This window comes from Onthophagus taurus, chromosome 3 (genome assembly GCF_036711975.1).
Source record: "Onthophagus taurus isolate NC chromosome 3, IU_Otau_3.0, whole genome shotgun sequence".
Taxonomy (NCBI): Eukaryota; Metazoa; Arthropoda; class Insecta; order Coleoptera; family Scarabaeidae; genus Onthophagus; species Onthophagus taurus.
The window spans coordinates 17,628,334-17,643,480 of NC_091968.1; the positions used below are offsets into that span (position 1 = coordinate 17,628,334).

General features: G+C 36.1%; 1 protein-coding gene across 1 annotated transcript; it reads right to left on the minus strand.

Moving 5' to 3' along the window:
• Positions 1-2,849: 2,849 nt before the first annotated feature.
• Positions 2,850-3,855, minus strand: LOC111419594 (protein takeout-like). Its single transcript, XM_023052425.2, has 4 exons — positions 3,751-3,855; positions 3,363-3,695; positions 3,157-3,309; positions 2,850-3,092 (listed from the first exon to the last, which is right to left on the minus strand). Exons 1-4 carry the CDS (start codon positions 3,845-3,847, stop codon positions 2,941-2,943), a joined length of 735 nt encoding a protein of 244 aa, XP_022908193.2. The 5' UTR covers positions 3,848-3,855; the 3' UTR covers positions 2,850-2,940.
• Positions 3,856-15,147: the final 11,292 nt, after the last annotated feature.

A 15,147-nucleotide genomic window follows, 5' to 3' on the forward strand; every position in this document is an offset into this window, starting at 1 on the left:
CAAAATCGTAAGAAAAATGAAGGAACTGATAAAATTCACAGGAATTCCAGCAGAAAGGTTTGTTTGTGCAGGCGCCGGTACCACCAAGAATGTACGGACTACCGAAGATTCACAGAACAGACGTCCCCCTCCACCCTATCGTCAGCGCCATCAACTCCCCAACATACCAGCTGGCCAAACATCTTGCAAAGATTCTGTCTCCCTTTACAGGTAACACGGAATCGTATGTCAGGGATTCTACACATTTTGTAGAATAGGTAATAGATGTAAAGCTGGATGCTGGTGATATGTTGGTAAGTTTCGATGTGAAATCCCTTTTTACTAGGGTACCAGTTAAGGATGCTGTAGATGGTCTTCGCCGAAAACTCATTTCGGGTTTACCAGAATACGTGCCTGATCTGGTGGAGTATTGCTTATCATCGACGTATTTCAGCTGGAGACGAGAATTTTACAAGCAGTTCAAAGGGGCGGCCATAGGATCTCCCCTATCGCCAGTTATAGCTAATTTCTACATGGAATTATTCGAAGAGGACGCTTTGAAGAAGAGCCAGTGGAAACCAAAACTACGGCTCTGATATGTGGATGACACGTTTGTGATATGGTAACATGGTCAAAAACGGCTCCAAGAGTTCTTGGATCACTTGAACTTTCAACATCCTATGATTAAGTTCACCATGGAAACATAAACTGCCAAAAAACTACCTTTCCTAGATGTGTTGGTCACCAGGACGACAAATGGAGACATAGAACTTGGTGTATATCGAAAGAAGACCCATACCAACAGGTATTTACAGGCATGTTCACATCATCATCCGCAACAGAAGAGGTCTGTTATCCGTACATTATTTCAGCGGCGAGACCATGTGAAGGAGAGAACTTGAAGAAGGAGCAACACTTTCTACGAGGCGTGCTGCAGAATGGATACACTTCGAGGGACATCAACTAGGCCATCAAGCAGCGAAAGCAGAAAGAGGATACGGTAAGTACAAAATCACTTGGATTTATCTGTCTTCCCTACGTTTCAAGTATAACAGAACGAATTGCGAGGCACCTTAAGAAGAACGACATCGTAGTGCGGTACGGCACGGTCAGCAAAATTCGGAACATACTCCTGATAGCCAAGGACAAAGTAACTCCATTAAAAGGAGCGTAAGTCTACCGACTATCGTGTAGTTATGACAATATATGCTTCCATAGGCTTAAAAACAACTTCACATCTAAGTTACCAAGAACGATGAAATTAGTTCTATACAAACCTTTCTGGTTTGTCTGACGTCCAATATTTCCTAGCTCATTTGGCGTTAACCAGGGTGCACCACGAGGAATCGAACTAGCATTACACCCCATGGTGTGTATTAAGTAAGAAAACAGCGATAACCTTTATCAAACCATCCTTGTGACGGCTTACCAAGAGATGGAAGATGCGCTTCCCCACAGCCTTTACATCACAAGCAAACAGAAATGGTTAGAAACGATAGTAAACCTGAACCTTCATAATTCAAGCCACCAAGCATGAACTTTGCTGAGGAAATTGGGCAGGGGAACACCTTCCGAAAGACAAAAAGCAAACATCTCTCTAAATACCATTGCCTCCCACATAGCTGCAATCACTAGTACACCAAAAGACATAGTACTCACGAACCTGTAAAATGAGGTGACGGAAACTGAATATGGTTTTGGCGTTCAGAGAATTCACGTCAGGAAAGGCACCACGACTCGACAGTATCAACCCAGAATTCCTAAGAGCTACAGACCCATCGCATTATTATCAGTAACATACAAATTACTTGAAAGGCTCATCTATAACAGAATGTGTCAGAGACTGTTTGATGTAATACCAATCGAACAGGCAGGTTTCAGGCAAAACGAATCTACGTTGACCAGGTATTGTTGCTTTCAACTTATATTGAAGTGGGATTCCAAAGAAAGCTCAAAACTTTTGCTGCATTCATTCATCTGTTTGGAGAAAAGGCATGATCTGTAAGTTCCTCCGGGTTATCCCATGTAAATCTTTAGCTCACCTGTTAAATATTTTGCTGAATGACGGAACATTCAGAATTGTCATGGGTCTGATGTGAGAATCGATGCTCAGCTCAATTACAAGATGAGAATGATCGCAAGGGTTGTCAAATCTACTACAGTGGAATAGCTCCCAGTAATGAGCCACCCCAAACCTGCGCAGCATAAATACCTTCACGAGAGAGTACAAGAAGATCTTGAGCAACCTCACGCTTGGTGTCGAAAGTGGGTAGTAAATCGATTGGAAATGGAAGATTGCTCTAGGACAGCCTATAATGACTACTTGAAGATTTCATCTGATTTAAAGAATTTTATTGTTGTTTTATTTTGTCTTATATTTTATAATCTAATTGCGGTGTGTCACGACGTTAAATAAATATGACTCATAGGTCTCTGGTTAATGTGGACTACGGGTGGAAACATGGACGTTAGTGCAGAAAGACAGAGGCACTAAAGAGATTTGAAAGAAAGAATATATGGCGCCGTTAAAAACAACGGTGTTTGGCATCGGCATTACAACTTTGAGTCAGAGATAGGTAAATTTATCAAAGTACAAAGGTTGAGATGGTTTGACCATATAGCCAGAATGGACATAAAAAGTAGAAGTGGGTAGAAATTTGATTAGGAGGCTGAAACGACGATTTGTGAACAATGTGCAGAAGAAGCTAAGAAGGCTGAACTTCAGGGGTTGGAGACGACAGGCGCAAGATAGACAAGTGTAGAAGGATTTGTTGAAGCAGGGCAATGTTCACAACGAGCTGTAAAGCCAAGCATGACGATGATGATTAAACCAGTTTTTGAATTCATCATTGTTTAAAACGACAACAATGTTTTGCTGCTTACACAAATGATTTAATATAACAATCATTACAAAAAAATTGTAAAATATTTGTTTACAAAAAAGTAGATTTTAAATTTAAATCAAGGCAGAAACACCGCATTTTTTGGTACGTATTTTAAATATTTTTTAAAAGCGTTGTCCATAATCCCGGCTAAAACTTGCTGAAACGTCGGTTGAAGAATCCCAAATAAATCTTTCCAGTTTTCGTTTAATAGGCGATTCGTTGCTTTACCTAAAACATATTTTAAATTAGATTTATTAATTATCTCCATATCATTTTAGGATTAATGAAATACCTAACGATTCATTTCCATTAAACAAGTTTTGGAAATCAAATTTGGCTCCTGTAGGGCTAAAAGTTGTTTTCCCACCTTCAACTCCATAACGTTCGATTCCTTTTTTATCGGTAAATACTTTCAATTTTGTTGTGTATGTTATAAAAGAATCAGCTGCAAAATTATTTTTAAAATTAATTTATTAAGCTGTAATTACTTTTTTTTACTGAAATTAAGCAACAGAGGTCCATTTCCTTTTATATTAGAACCGAGGAATTTAATATCCATTTCATAATAAGATATTGCATCCATTTTAGCATCGATGTATTTCAGGTAAAATTCCCCTGTTTCTTTATCAAAACCAGCATCTTGCACTTTCATAGTTTTGAACGCTGTATAATTTGAATTGGCTAAAGTTATTTTGGCGCCATCACCGATTTTTATTTCAATGAATGGTATGTTAAAGGGAACGATAATCGAAGGAGCTGCATTTTGGATTGAACGAACCAAGCAATTTCTTAATTTTGGATCCGATAAACCACATCTTTCTATGAAAGGCGCTGAAAAATTCCAAATTACTCAATCATTTTTGGTTTAAATAATATTAAAACTTACGTAGGTCTTTCCCAAAAGAGCTCACAAACAAGCAAAGAAACGCGAAGGCGATTTTGTATGACATCTCGTTTGATACTAAAACCTTTTTGAGTTTCATCTTAAATATATATCGAAAATTACTTGGTTTTGTTGTGATAAAAATGATTAAATTATTTTTAAAGCTTAATATGTTAATGCGATTGCAGTTTATAGCCGATTTATTTGGCTGGCCTTGTATCATTTTGTGGATTAAATATAAAAAGGTGAAGGTGGTACATATAAAGAAGGAAATAATGTAAGTTGTTTAAATCAATTCAAGGTTTTCAGGTTCAACGAAATATAATATTTAGTCATTTCCATTATAGTTCGGTTTGTATATTATTTAGATTTTGAGATAAAATAAAATTCTTAATAATAACACAAAAAGAAGTCAAAAGCAAAACAATAAGAAATATAGAACCTCCAAATCTTCTTTCCCCAACCACAAGTTGTTGGGATTATCCTACTATCTAACCCATGGTATGACTCATGAAGGTAAGATTGAAGAAAATAAAGAAAAAAGCTGGTATTAAATATGATATGATAACTCTTCAACACCCCCTAGTAAAGCAAAAGGAAATCACTAAACTTGAGAAGATAGTAGAAGCAGCAAAGAAGGAGTTCTTACAACCAACTAAAAAAAGTAGAAAATCATGGATGCCAGAGAACATTTTAAAACTGAAAGAGGAATAGAAAAATAAACAGACACCGTTCAGTAGAAGGAACTGAGAAGCCTATGAGAAAGAAGTGGCAGAGAGATGTGTAGAAATAGAAATGCTACAAGCCAAACACTCCAGCTTTAACGTCCATAAAAAATAATAATAGAGTAATAGAGTAATAGAGTTAATGGGGACCTTTTGGAAACAACAGCAGGTGAGAATCATGGACTCAAAGACTGGAAGTCAATTACACAGCCTCAGAAGAAATAACTGGTCACAAAATACTGAAACATGAGGTAGAGCAATAAAACAAATGATAAATTGAAAAGCACTGGAACTCGAGGATCAATTCTTAAAACTACTAGACGAAGAAGGAATTACCTGGATCACGGAAATTTTTAACAAACTCCATAACTTAAGAAATATTCCGGAAAAGTGACTAAAATCAGAATTTATAGCGTTGCATAAAATATCAGGAGCAAGAAAGTGCAAAGATATTTCTTTAAATAATTCACAAAAAACTTCGAGTTCATAAACGTAATGAGCACATTTTACTGCTGAAGATTATAAGCGAATATAAGACCTAATCACACTACAGCCAGCAAAATGTAACGCGCATAACAGTACTGTTACCTGGGAACTATAAAAAAATTAACAATGGAACAATACACAAGAAATAAAACACCGTATAGGAAAAGCGATTGCAGTTTTTAAGAAAATAGCAAAATTTTCAAAAGTCACAACATATCCCTCGAAACAACAGTAAGACATCTTGATATTTAGACAGATGCTATGTCTTTTCTATATCTGCAATTCTGAACCCTGGAAGAATCCACAACTATAAAGTTTAGAGAAAGTATAGACGAATGCTCAAAATATCATGGACAACTTACATGACGAACAAGGAAGTGCTACAAAGAATGAGTAAGAAATTAGAAATCAAACGCAGAAAACTCGAGTACCTGGGATATGTTATGAGAAATCAACACAGGTACTCCCTGCTCCAATCCATAACGTAATAGTAAATCAAAGGAAAAAGAGACCTCGGCAGAAGAAGAATCTCGTGACTGTGGAACCTTAAAACTTGATTTGGGAAAACATCAACAGAATTGTATAAAACTGCTGGCAACAAAATCATAATTGCCAACATGGTTGCCAATATGCAAATCGAATAATTGAATGACCAGAGGACGCTAAGGCGGCAAGATTAGATGCGTTGACAATACGAGCTGAAGATTATTAATTGTTGATAATGCAACTTAAAGACAAAACCATAAAGAAAATAAAAACTATCTTACAGAAGGATCCAGTTGGGAACGAAATAAGAGAGATAAATGTGGGTGGGTTGTACTAAAAAATAATATTTGGAAGATAATCCTGGAAAAATATAAGGCTAGGATAACCGCAATCCAAGAAATTATATGTACCATGAGCAGACATAAGTTCATGACTGCCTTCGTCGTAAGCAAACGCCTTAAGGAAAAGATAATTGGTTTCGAACGATTAAGTTCCAGAATGTGCACTCTAAGGGTAGGTAGAATAGGTAGAAAACAACAGACTTCGCGAGGAAAGCAATGCGACCGGAGTGCGGGTGTTAAATTTCACCTCTTCAAGGAATTTGATAATGGGGAATACCCTATTTGAAAGAAAAGACATATATGGGGCAACCTTGGTATCTCAACCCAACCCAACCTAAGTATCCCCCGATGGACACACTTCCAACAAAATATATCATCTACGAATCGACGCCCATCACAAATCGTTCGTAGATCTCATGAACTTATAGAGGTATTGACTTGGATCATTTCCTGCTCAAATCTAGGATAAGGGACGCGAAAAAAATTGAATACCCACGTTTACACCAAGCTGCTGCAGAACGGAACAATTTCAAGAAGAGTAAACAACATGGACAGCTCTCTTAACAACTAGCTGAGAAGGTTTAACTGATTTGACACTGACTGTGATAGAGCAATATCACGGAAAAACATCGCCTATATATCAAAATGATCTAGAGGAGATCAAGGGGAAATATTAACGAATACAGAGAGGTGAGAAAGGAGGAGAAATGGATGCACAGAACGCAGAAGCAGAAGGGCGAAAGGAGGCAGATGTAGAGGAGGGACAACTTTAGGCAGCGAAAAGAAACGAGAACGTTTTTCGGTGGACTAAATGAATTAAAAAAGGGGTTTATACCCAAAACCACGTTGTGTAAGGATAAAAATGGCAATCTTGTGGAGGAACTTAATGTTAAATAGATGGACCCAGTATTAACTGACCCTCTGCTTAACGAATATACCTTGAACACCTCTCATTGTCAGTTTGGTTTTCGCCGAGGTATGTTCATCACTTCAGTTATACGCTCAACACATACAAAACTCAGCCGGCTAAATATCCGGAAGTGATATTTTACTTCAAGCTAACGTGGGAGGCTCATGTGCTGAACTTGATCAAGAAGTTAAATAAATTTTTGCAATTAGAAATCTGACAAATATCGTACCATGTGACACTTTGATTGTCACTTATTACGGATACTTCTACCCGTAGGTATCCTACACCATTCTATGTTCTTCTATGCTTTAGTCAGAGTAACCCCGACATAGAAGTCATCTTGCCCAGGTTTTTCGAATGCAAAGAAGATACTTGAGAGTCATGACTGGCAGAGCGAAATCCTCTGAATTCAATATCTTGCCGATAGCATTACCGTAGTGTGTAATCATGCGTTTTTTGTTGTAACATCTAGCTGAGAGAATCAGCAGGCCAAACTATTCCTCCTCAAATGCAAATAGCGTCCCTGCTGCCAACCAATTGTAATTATCCATATCTAATACAAAGCTGTATGACTCTATACATTTGTCCAATACTCTCCATCTAGCTCCTTCCTTTACACACATCTCTGCCTAACTTCTACTTCCCCCAAAGTATTCCTTACCTTATCCACACCTCTCATATCGTCTTGTCCACTACTCTTCCATCCCAGCTTCACTATCTCACAATCTCTTCTCACACTTTCAAACAATCTCACAATCACTTCTACCTCAACACTCACAGACCTGGCAGATTCAGGAAGCTCCAAACTGGGAAAGTGAAAGCCCATGAAGGAAACTTATGTTCAGAAGTGGACGCCGAGGTTTAGAGACAGGACAGCTGCAAGGAATAAGGATGATTTTTTTTATGTATGGCACAATTGTATAATACCTAGTAAATACATACTAATTAGTTAAATATTTTTGACATTACACAAAATTAAACAAGATAATGTTTTGCAGCTTTTCCCAGTGGTCCAGTCTGCTTTACATATAATATAGATAAATATTGTCATATTTTTAGAGTTTTCAGGTCGTAACACAAAACGCGCACACTGCGATACGCGGAATACACATTTCGATTATTACTGTTTTTGTTATAATTCCGTACTAATCGCGTTTGAATCGACTAGGGCACTAGGTCACTAAATCGAACGGCTTCATCGTCTGAAGGCAACGCAAAACATCCTCGTTGTAGAGAAGCTGGATGGCCTCGATGTTGGGATGAAACCGATGCTACTTCCAAGTCGCGATGGAGGTCGGTGTTTCTTATATACCAAGGTACATTCACTATACACTTTAGTACTTTGTGTTATAATCTTTGAATCAGACTTGCATTTGTCTTGCAGGTACAACCCCGCAGTTGGATTCCGTGTGTACATTTTGGTTTTAATACTTGCTTGTATATTAGCAACTTCTTTCTTAGTGATAACTTATATTTTCTGCCAATAAGCCAATATAGGTGTCTAAATTTGATATCAAGTTTATTTTTTTTTTACGCGAGCTTTCCATTTGAGTTTGGCATTCAGCGTCATACCAAGATATTTTGCGGTGTCGGCCATTTATAGTAAGGAACCATTTATGTATACTGGGACATAGTTTACTTTCTTATAAGTAAAATTTATGTATGCCGATTTATTTGTATTTAATTTTATTAGCCATCGTTTGTCCAGTTTTCTATTGAATTTAAGGCCAATTGTAACTTATTGGCTGCCACTACATAGCCTGCTGATTTCTTTATATTCAGTTTTTGTATTTAATAATATAGTTCTTTTATTCTTACGCATGGTATATTATTCTGCTGATCACTTTGAATTATGCTAGGAACACTATTTAACATAGTTGTTGGACTGTCTGATGTAAAAGTTTCTTTCAGATGTTCAGCAAACAAATTAACTTTTCTTGATTGCTCTTAGCCCAATTTCCATTACTATTTCAAATTGGAGGTGTATGTGTTTTTGGAACTTTAAGCTTTCTTGTTGGCTTCCACAGAGAATAATCAGTACTGGCATCGTCAGCGTCAGTACATCTTCAGTAAGATCTTTTAAGTAATTTTGAATATTATTTTGTTTGTGGGTATCTGTTAATTCTCTTAATTCGGTTGTTATTTTATTTAATTTAGTTTTATTAAGCCGTTTAAACGGATTATTACGACATGAAATTATTCTCTTTGTGCTTCCGGTTATACCGGAAGTGAGTTCTAATTTCGCTATTTTTTTGAATCTATAATTTTTTTTTCTCCAGTTGGGTAGACAGCATAATTTCACATAACTTTTACTTGAAAAAATTTTCACGATCGCTTATAACTTTTGAAAAAAAAGGATTTACGTTATTTTTTAACATTTTAGTACCTTCGGAAAATGTATTACAACTTTTGACGCATAGTAGCTAGGTTAATAGTATAAACTACGCTATGTTCCTCTTGATTTTCTATCTCTCGAGCAGTGATCACTCCTATGCTTTAGTCAGTGGTTCTTTTTTAATAATGGTGTAAATTAACGGTTACATTAAAGTAGTTAAAAAAAAAAAACGCGAATAACCAATTAAATTGAATTCAATTATAAGTTCAAAGAAACTAATTTTCTAAATTTTTAAAATGCCGCCCGTCTCGATTTTGACATAATTGTATCTTGCGTATTGTCGATCTAACAACTCTACGTAATTCCTGCGGAGATATTTCGGTAAAAATTCAACTTCTAACTCCACTTATACACCTCATTTTTTATCAAAAGGACCTAAAGGTGTGAGGTCAGGTGACCTGGCAGGTTTTAACTAAAATAAAGTAAACAATCCAAATCATAATGTACAACGGACATTATATATTGTAAGTTATTATCAGCTACAGAACACTTAGTGTAAAAGAACAAAAACAAACGATCAAAAATAATTGAATGAAACTTAATTGTTTGTTCGCGATTTTCTTTTAAAACTAATTTAATAGAACTGTATTAAAAAAACACGATAACAAAAGAACCACTGACTGAAGCATAGCAGTGTTCACTGCTCGAGAAATAGCAAATCAAGTGAAACATAGTGTAATTTATACTATTAACCTAACTACTACAATCTATTAAAACGTTAAAAAATAACGAAAATTTTTTTTTAACACTTTGAAGCGATCGTGAAATTTCCGATATAACCGGAAGCACAAAGAGAATGATTTCATGTCGTAATAATCCGTTTTAACAGCCTAATTATGCATTCCAAATGGTTTTCTTATAGCAATAGTAATAAAAAAAAAATATGGGGATGAGCCACTTCTGAGGGACACCCGGTATTTTGATATATGTTAGATTTGGGTTTTGGTGTTAGAATAGGAGTTGAGATCCAAGCTGAGTTTTATATGTCTTTTAAGAACTTTTCCACTTCCTTGTCAATGTCTTTGTTTTCATAACAGGGTTAAGATGAATTTTGTTATCTAATGTCTGTTGAAATAGATTCCAGTTAGTAAATTTATTAGCTAATGATAAAAAGGGTTCTTTGTTATTTAGAGTAATAATTACTGGTGAGTGATCTGAGTCCAGCCCTAACTCTTCTCCTATGTTTACGAAGTTAAGCGACATGTTTTTCGTAAAAAAAATCAAGCAATGGTCCAGAATTTTACTTCTATCTGTTGGACAGTAAGATGGCTTACCAGTGGAGAGCACCTCACAATTTAGGGCCTCTGTTGCATGTTTCAGTCAAAGTTGACCTACTTGCAGTAAAAATGTACTACAAGTAAAGTATTAAGTACTTTTTTGTAATTCGCGACGGTAATGAAAGCTCTAACAGTACTCAAACGGGTGCTGTAATGAGACTCCTTACAACATCCGATGCTGTAATGAGATTTTAGTAACATTTTATGGAACCAGTTCAAGTTGGTGACATTGGATCATTAATTTTTCTAGTTGTCAATGTGACAATTTTTGTCTATGGATGTTTAAACACGTTCTTAGCATCGAATACCAGGTCCACAATAATGAGGACATTGAACACTGAGCAATTTCTCTTATTTTGGGAGGTGTACATGAAACATTTTTTTTAGGTGAATACATTTTGTGTTTTGACAGCTTCTAATTGTCAATTCAAATTTCTATATAATAATAATAATAATAATAATGACTTTATTGCCCATACAAATACAAATACAAAAAAAAGATAATATAATTACAATTAAAACATAAAGATAGTTACAAAAAAACAAATAGAAAATACCTATAATAGAAAAAAACAAAAATGGGCAAAAGGCGAAGTCAAGTGTTACGGTGTTACCAATTGCTACATACCTATTTCCCTACATTGTCAAAATTTATTTTATTTTTGAGAAAAAAAAAGTATAAAAACGCGAATTACAAAAAATAGCATAAAAAACAGGTTTCATAAGACTTAAAGCACTCATTCATTAAAAAACTCGTGGCTTCGCCACTCGTTTTTCAACTTGAATTCGTGCATTTCAAACGTGTCTTACGAAGCTTGTTTTTTAATATACTATTTTTTACTTTAAGTAGTTTACTTAAAGTAAACTTTGTACTTTCAAATTGTAGGTACTTAATACTTGTACTTTCAGTATTTAGCTTAAAATGTACTGGATACTTCTTACTTGTTTGGAGAAAGGACGCGAGTCGGTTATTTCAAGTTAGTGCAGCTCATAGTGCTGAGTGCAGGTGAATAACACTGTTCTACCACGTGTGATTACTCAGTACAGGAGAATTATTTACAAGGTATGATTTAAAATACAAGATATATGTACATTCAAGGGTTGTAATTACTTTATACTGGATAACTTGAAATTTTAGTTTCAAGTAAAATTACTTATTACTCCAAGTACTTTTTAAAAATACTTGTTACTTATTACTTTAATTAAAAATAATTTATAGCGCTACTTGTACTGGTTACTGGGAGTACTGTTCCTTTGTACTTGTAACAGCTCTGGTTTCAGTTCTCTTCCTTTTGTATTTGTCAAGCAAGAACTCCAAGACATATGTTTTGCAGTAAAATCTCCTCCAAGTATAAATTTGTTTTCAAGATGCAGTAGAATTTCCTGATAATCTTCTCTTTTGAGATTATGTCTCGTCGGTATGTACGCTGCTGCTACAGATAATAAGCCATTAGCGGTTTGAACTTTTACCACTGTAGTTTGATGTCAATACTACTTTTAATACTTTTAATAATTGCACTTCCACCTCGAGCCGCATTACTAGGGTGAATTGTGTGATAAATATTGTAATGGTTGATGTTTATATACGATTCTCTAGACATACAATATCAATATTGTTTTCTTTAAATATTACTGGTAGTGTATTTTGATACTGTCGAAGACCATTGGAATTCCACAGCATTATTTTTAGTTGCTGCTTTTTAGACATTTTAATGTCTTTTTTGCATAGCTCCTTGGTTTAAGTTATTTTCAATGAAATCTACACGTGCATATAATGTTTTTGCATACCACATCGGCACTCATCAAGGTTACTGATGATATTAAGCGTAGCTGTGACGATCGACGAATAACCTTGTTAGTTTTGCTGGACTTCAGCAAAGCATTTGATTCTGTGGATCATAGCTTACTGGTGTCGTCTCTGTCTGCTATGGGCTTTGCCCCTGAGTGCGTTACTTGGTTTAGATCATACCTTTCTCAACGTTCCTTTTGTGTGCGTGACACTTCATCTTCTTCTTCTGTGTTTCAAAGTCATAGTGGTGTGCCTCAGGGAAGTGTATTGGGTCCATTACTCTTTTCAATTTTTATAAACAGTGTTACCAAATTCATTTCATGCAACTATCATTTATATGCGGATGATCTTCAAATCTATACATCAACAACTGTGAATGAGCTCCCGGTATCCATGGCGCGGCTTAATGATGATCTGTCCAGGATACTTTACTGGTCTAAATGTTTTGGCCTGAGTTTAAATATTGCCAAGACGCAAGCTATACTATTCGGCTCAAAACCTTTACTTGCAAAATTTTACTCTTCCAATGATACGAAACTGATACTCGGTGACAATGTTATACATTTCACCAATACGGTCAAAAACTTGGGGGTGACAATGGACTCAGCGCTGTCTTGGCGGTATCAGATTCAGTCTGTTTGTAGGAAGGTCTATTTTTGTTTTCATTCTTTGCGTAAACTTGGTTGTTTTCTTCCCCTTGCTGTCCGTCGTAATCTCTGTTACTCATTAATACTGTCCCACATAGATTATGCTGATGCTGTGTATTGCAGAACAACTGTCTACGCTTTATTTTTGACCTGGGTAAGTACGACCATGTTACGCAATATCGTAATCACCTTCAAATGTTGACGGTCGAAAAGCGCAGATCATTCCGTATACTGACAACGCTGTATAAGATACTTTCTTCTCGGACCCCAGGATACTTGTACACGAACTTTCAATTCATGTCGTCTCGCGGCCTGCCTACTAGAGCACAGTCTGATACGTTACTCATATTTCCCATTCATTGCGCCGAGAGATATCATGGATCTTTCACGGTGCAGGCTATAAAGCTTTGGAATAGTTTACCCATGGAAATACGCAACACTCGTAGTTTTCTGACATTTAAGGTCTGCTTAAGGGATTATCTATTATCATTACAATTATCGGAATCTAACTATTGATATCGCCTGCTTCTCTCCTCTTTTTCTTTCTCTTCCTCTCTATCAACTGTACTCGTTGTGTTGTTTTCCTCTTTGCTCTTTTTCTTCTTTTTGCTTAAATGTTGAATTATTTATATAGCCATATTGATTTTTTTTTACATACGTTGCTGGTTGGGTCTTTTCGAAGACATCGCCTTTGGCGATAAACTGACCTTTTATCAACATGCATTACTTATTCATTTATGTATACATATATATTATTTTTCTCTTGTATTAACTATGTGGCAATAAACTTATTATTATTATTACTTACAGTTTTCTCTGCAGTTTCACCACTCGATTTTTCTGCATACGAGACGCCTGGCTTTCTTTTATTTGAATTTACTGTTTTCTTATTCCTAATGGCTTGTAGTTCCTTAATCACAATGCATTCGGTAGTTCCAGAGCCGGCGCTACCGGCGGGTGCAAGGGGTACACTGCACCCGGGCGCCGCCTAAAAGCGGGCGCCGGCGCCTTTTTAATATTTTCTCCAACAATATCTTATCTTTCTTTTGCAGTATTTAGACCTGTCAGCAGTATCTAGTCTTCAGAAAGCAGTATTTAGTGTCCACAAAGCAATTTTAGTCTTTAGAAGACAATATTTAGTGTTCCAGACGCTGTATTTAGACCTGTTGGCAGTATCTAGTCTTCAGAAAGCAGTATTTAGTCTTCTAGAAGCAGTATCTAGTCTTCTGCCAAAGTTATGTATGTTTGCTCCAAAATATTTTATCTTTCTTTTGCAGTATTTAGACCTGTTAGCAGTATCTAGTCTTCAGAAAGCAGTATTTAGTCTCCACAAAGCAATTTTAGTCTATAGAAGACAGTATTTAGTGTTCCAGACGCTGTATTTAGACCTGTTGGAAGTATCTAGTCTTCAGAAAGCAGTATTTAGTCTTCTAGAAGCAGGATCTAGTCTTCTGCCAACGTTATGTATGTTTTCTCCAACAATATCTTATCTTTCTTTTGCAGTACTTAAACCTGTCAGCAGTATCTAGTCTTCAGAAAGCAGTATTTAGTCCCCACAAAGCAATTTTAGTCTTTAGAAAGCAGTATTTAATATTCCATAGCAATATATAGTCTTCAGAAAGCAGTATTTAGTTTTTTAGAAGCAGTATCTAGTCTTCTGCCAACGTTATATATGTTTTGTTCTTGATACTTGTTGTACGCTCGGAGTCTCGAGGTTAACTGTCTTTATTCTACAACTCCCGTATTACAGGTTGTCTAACAACCACCCAACATCCCCCTTTCTAAGTATAACATTTAAACTTAAAATCTAATATAGTCTCTTAATCTTTGAGGCACTTTTATTGTACGTTCACTTCGTCTTGGTACTTCTGTTTCATTGTTAGTTTTCTCCGCGACTATTGTATCTTCGTTTGTTATATGTTTGTCATTTTCTGTTTTGGTCTCCTCGACATTTGCATGATCCTTGTCTCTGTCCTGTGTTGGTAGTGGCTGTAAATGTTTTCTGTTTCTCCGAATATCCTCCTTTTCCGTCTCTACTATGTATGATCTTGGTTCTGTTGTTGCCTCCTTCACTATTCCCTCTCTTTGCATGTTCACTATCCACACTCTTTCACCGATTTCCAAATGTGTGTTTGTTCTTACTCTGTGTCTTCGATCATATTGTTCTTTCTGTTTTTCCCTCTCGGCTTCAAATTCCTTCCTCAGTTTATTATGATTTGGTACTTTGGGATCCAATTTTGATTTAAGCGTTGGTACTTTCTCTCTTAACCTCCTGCCAAAAAGCAATTGAGCCGGAGAGAACCCACATTTTAAAGGAGTATTTCTGTAAATTAACAGCGCAAGA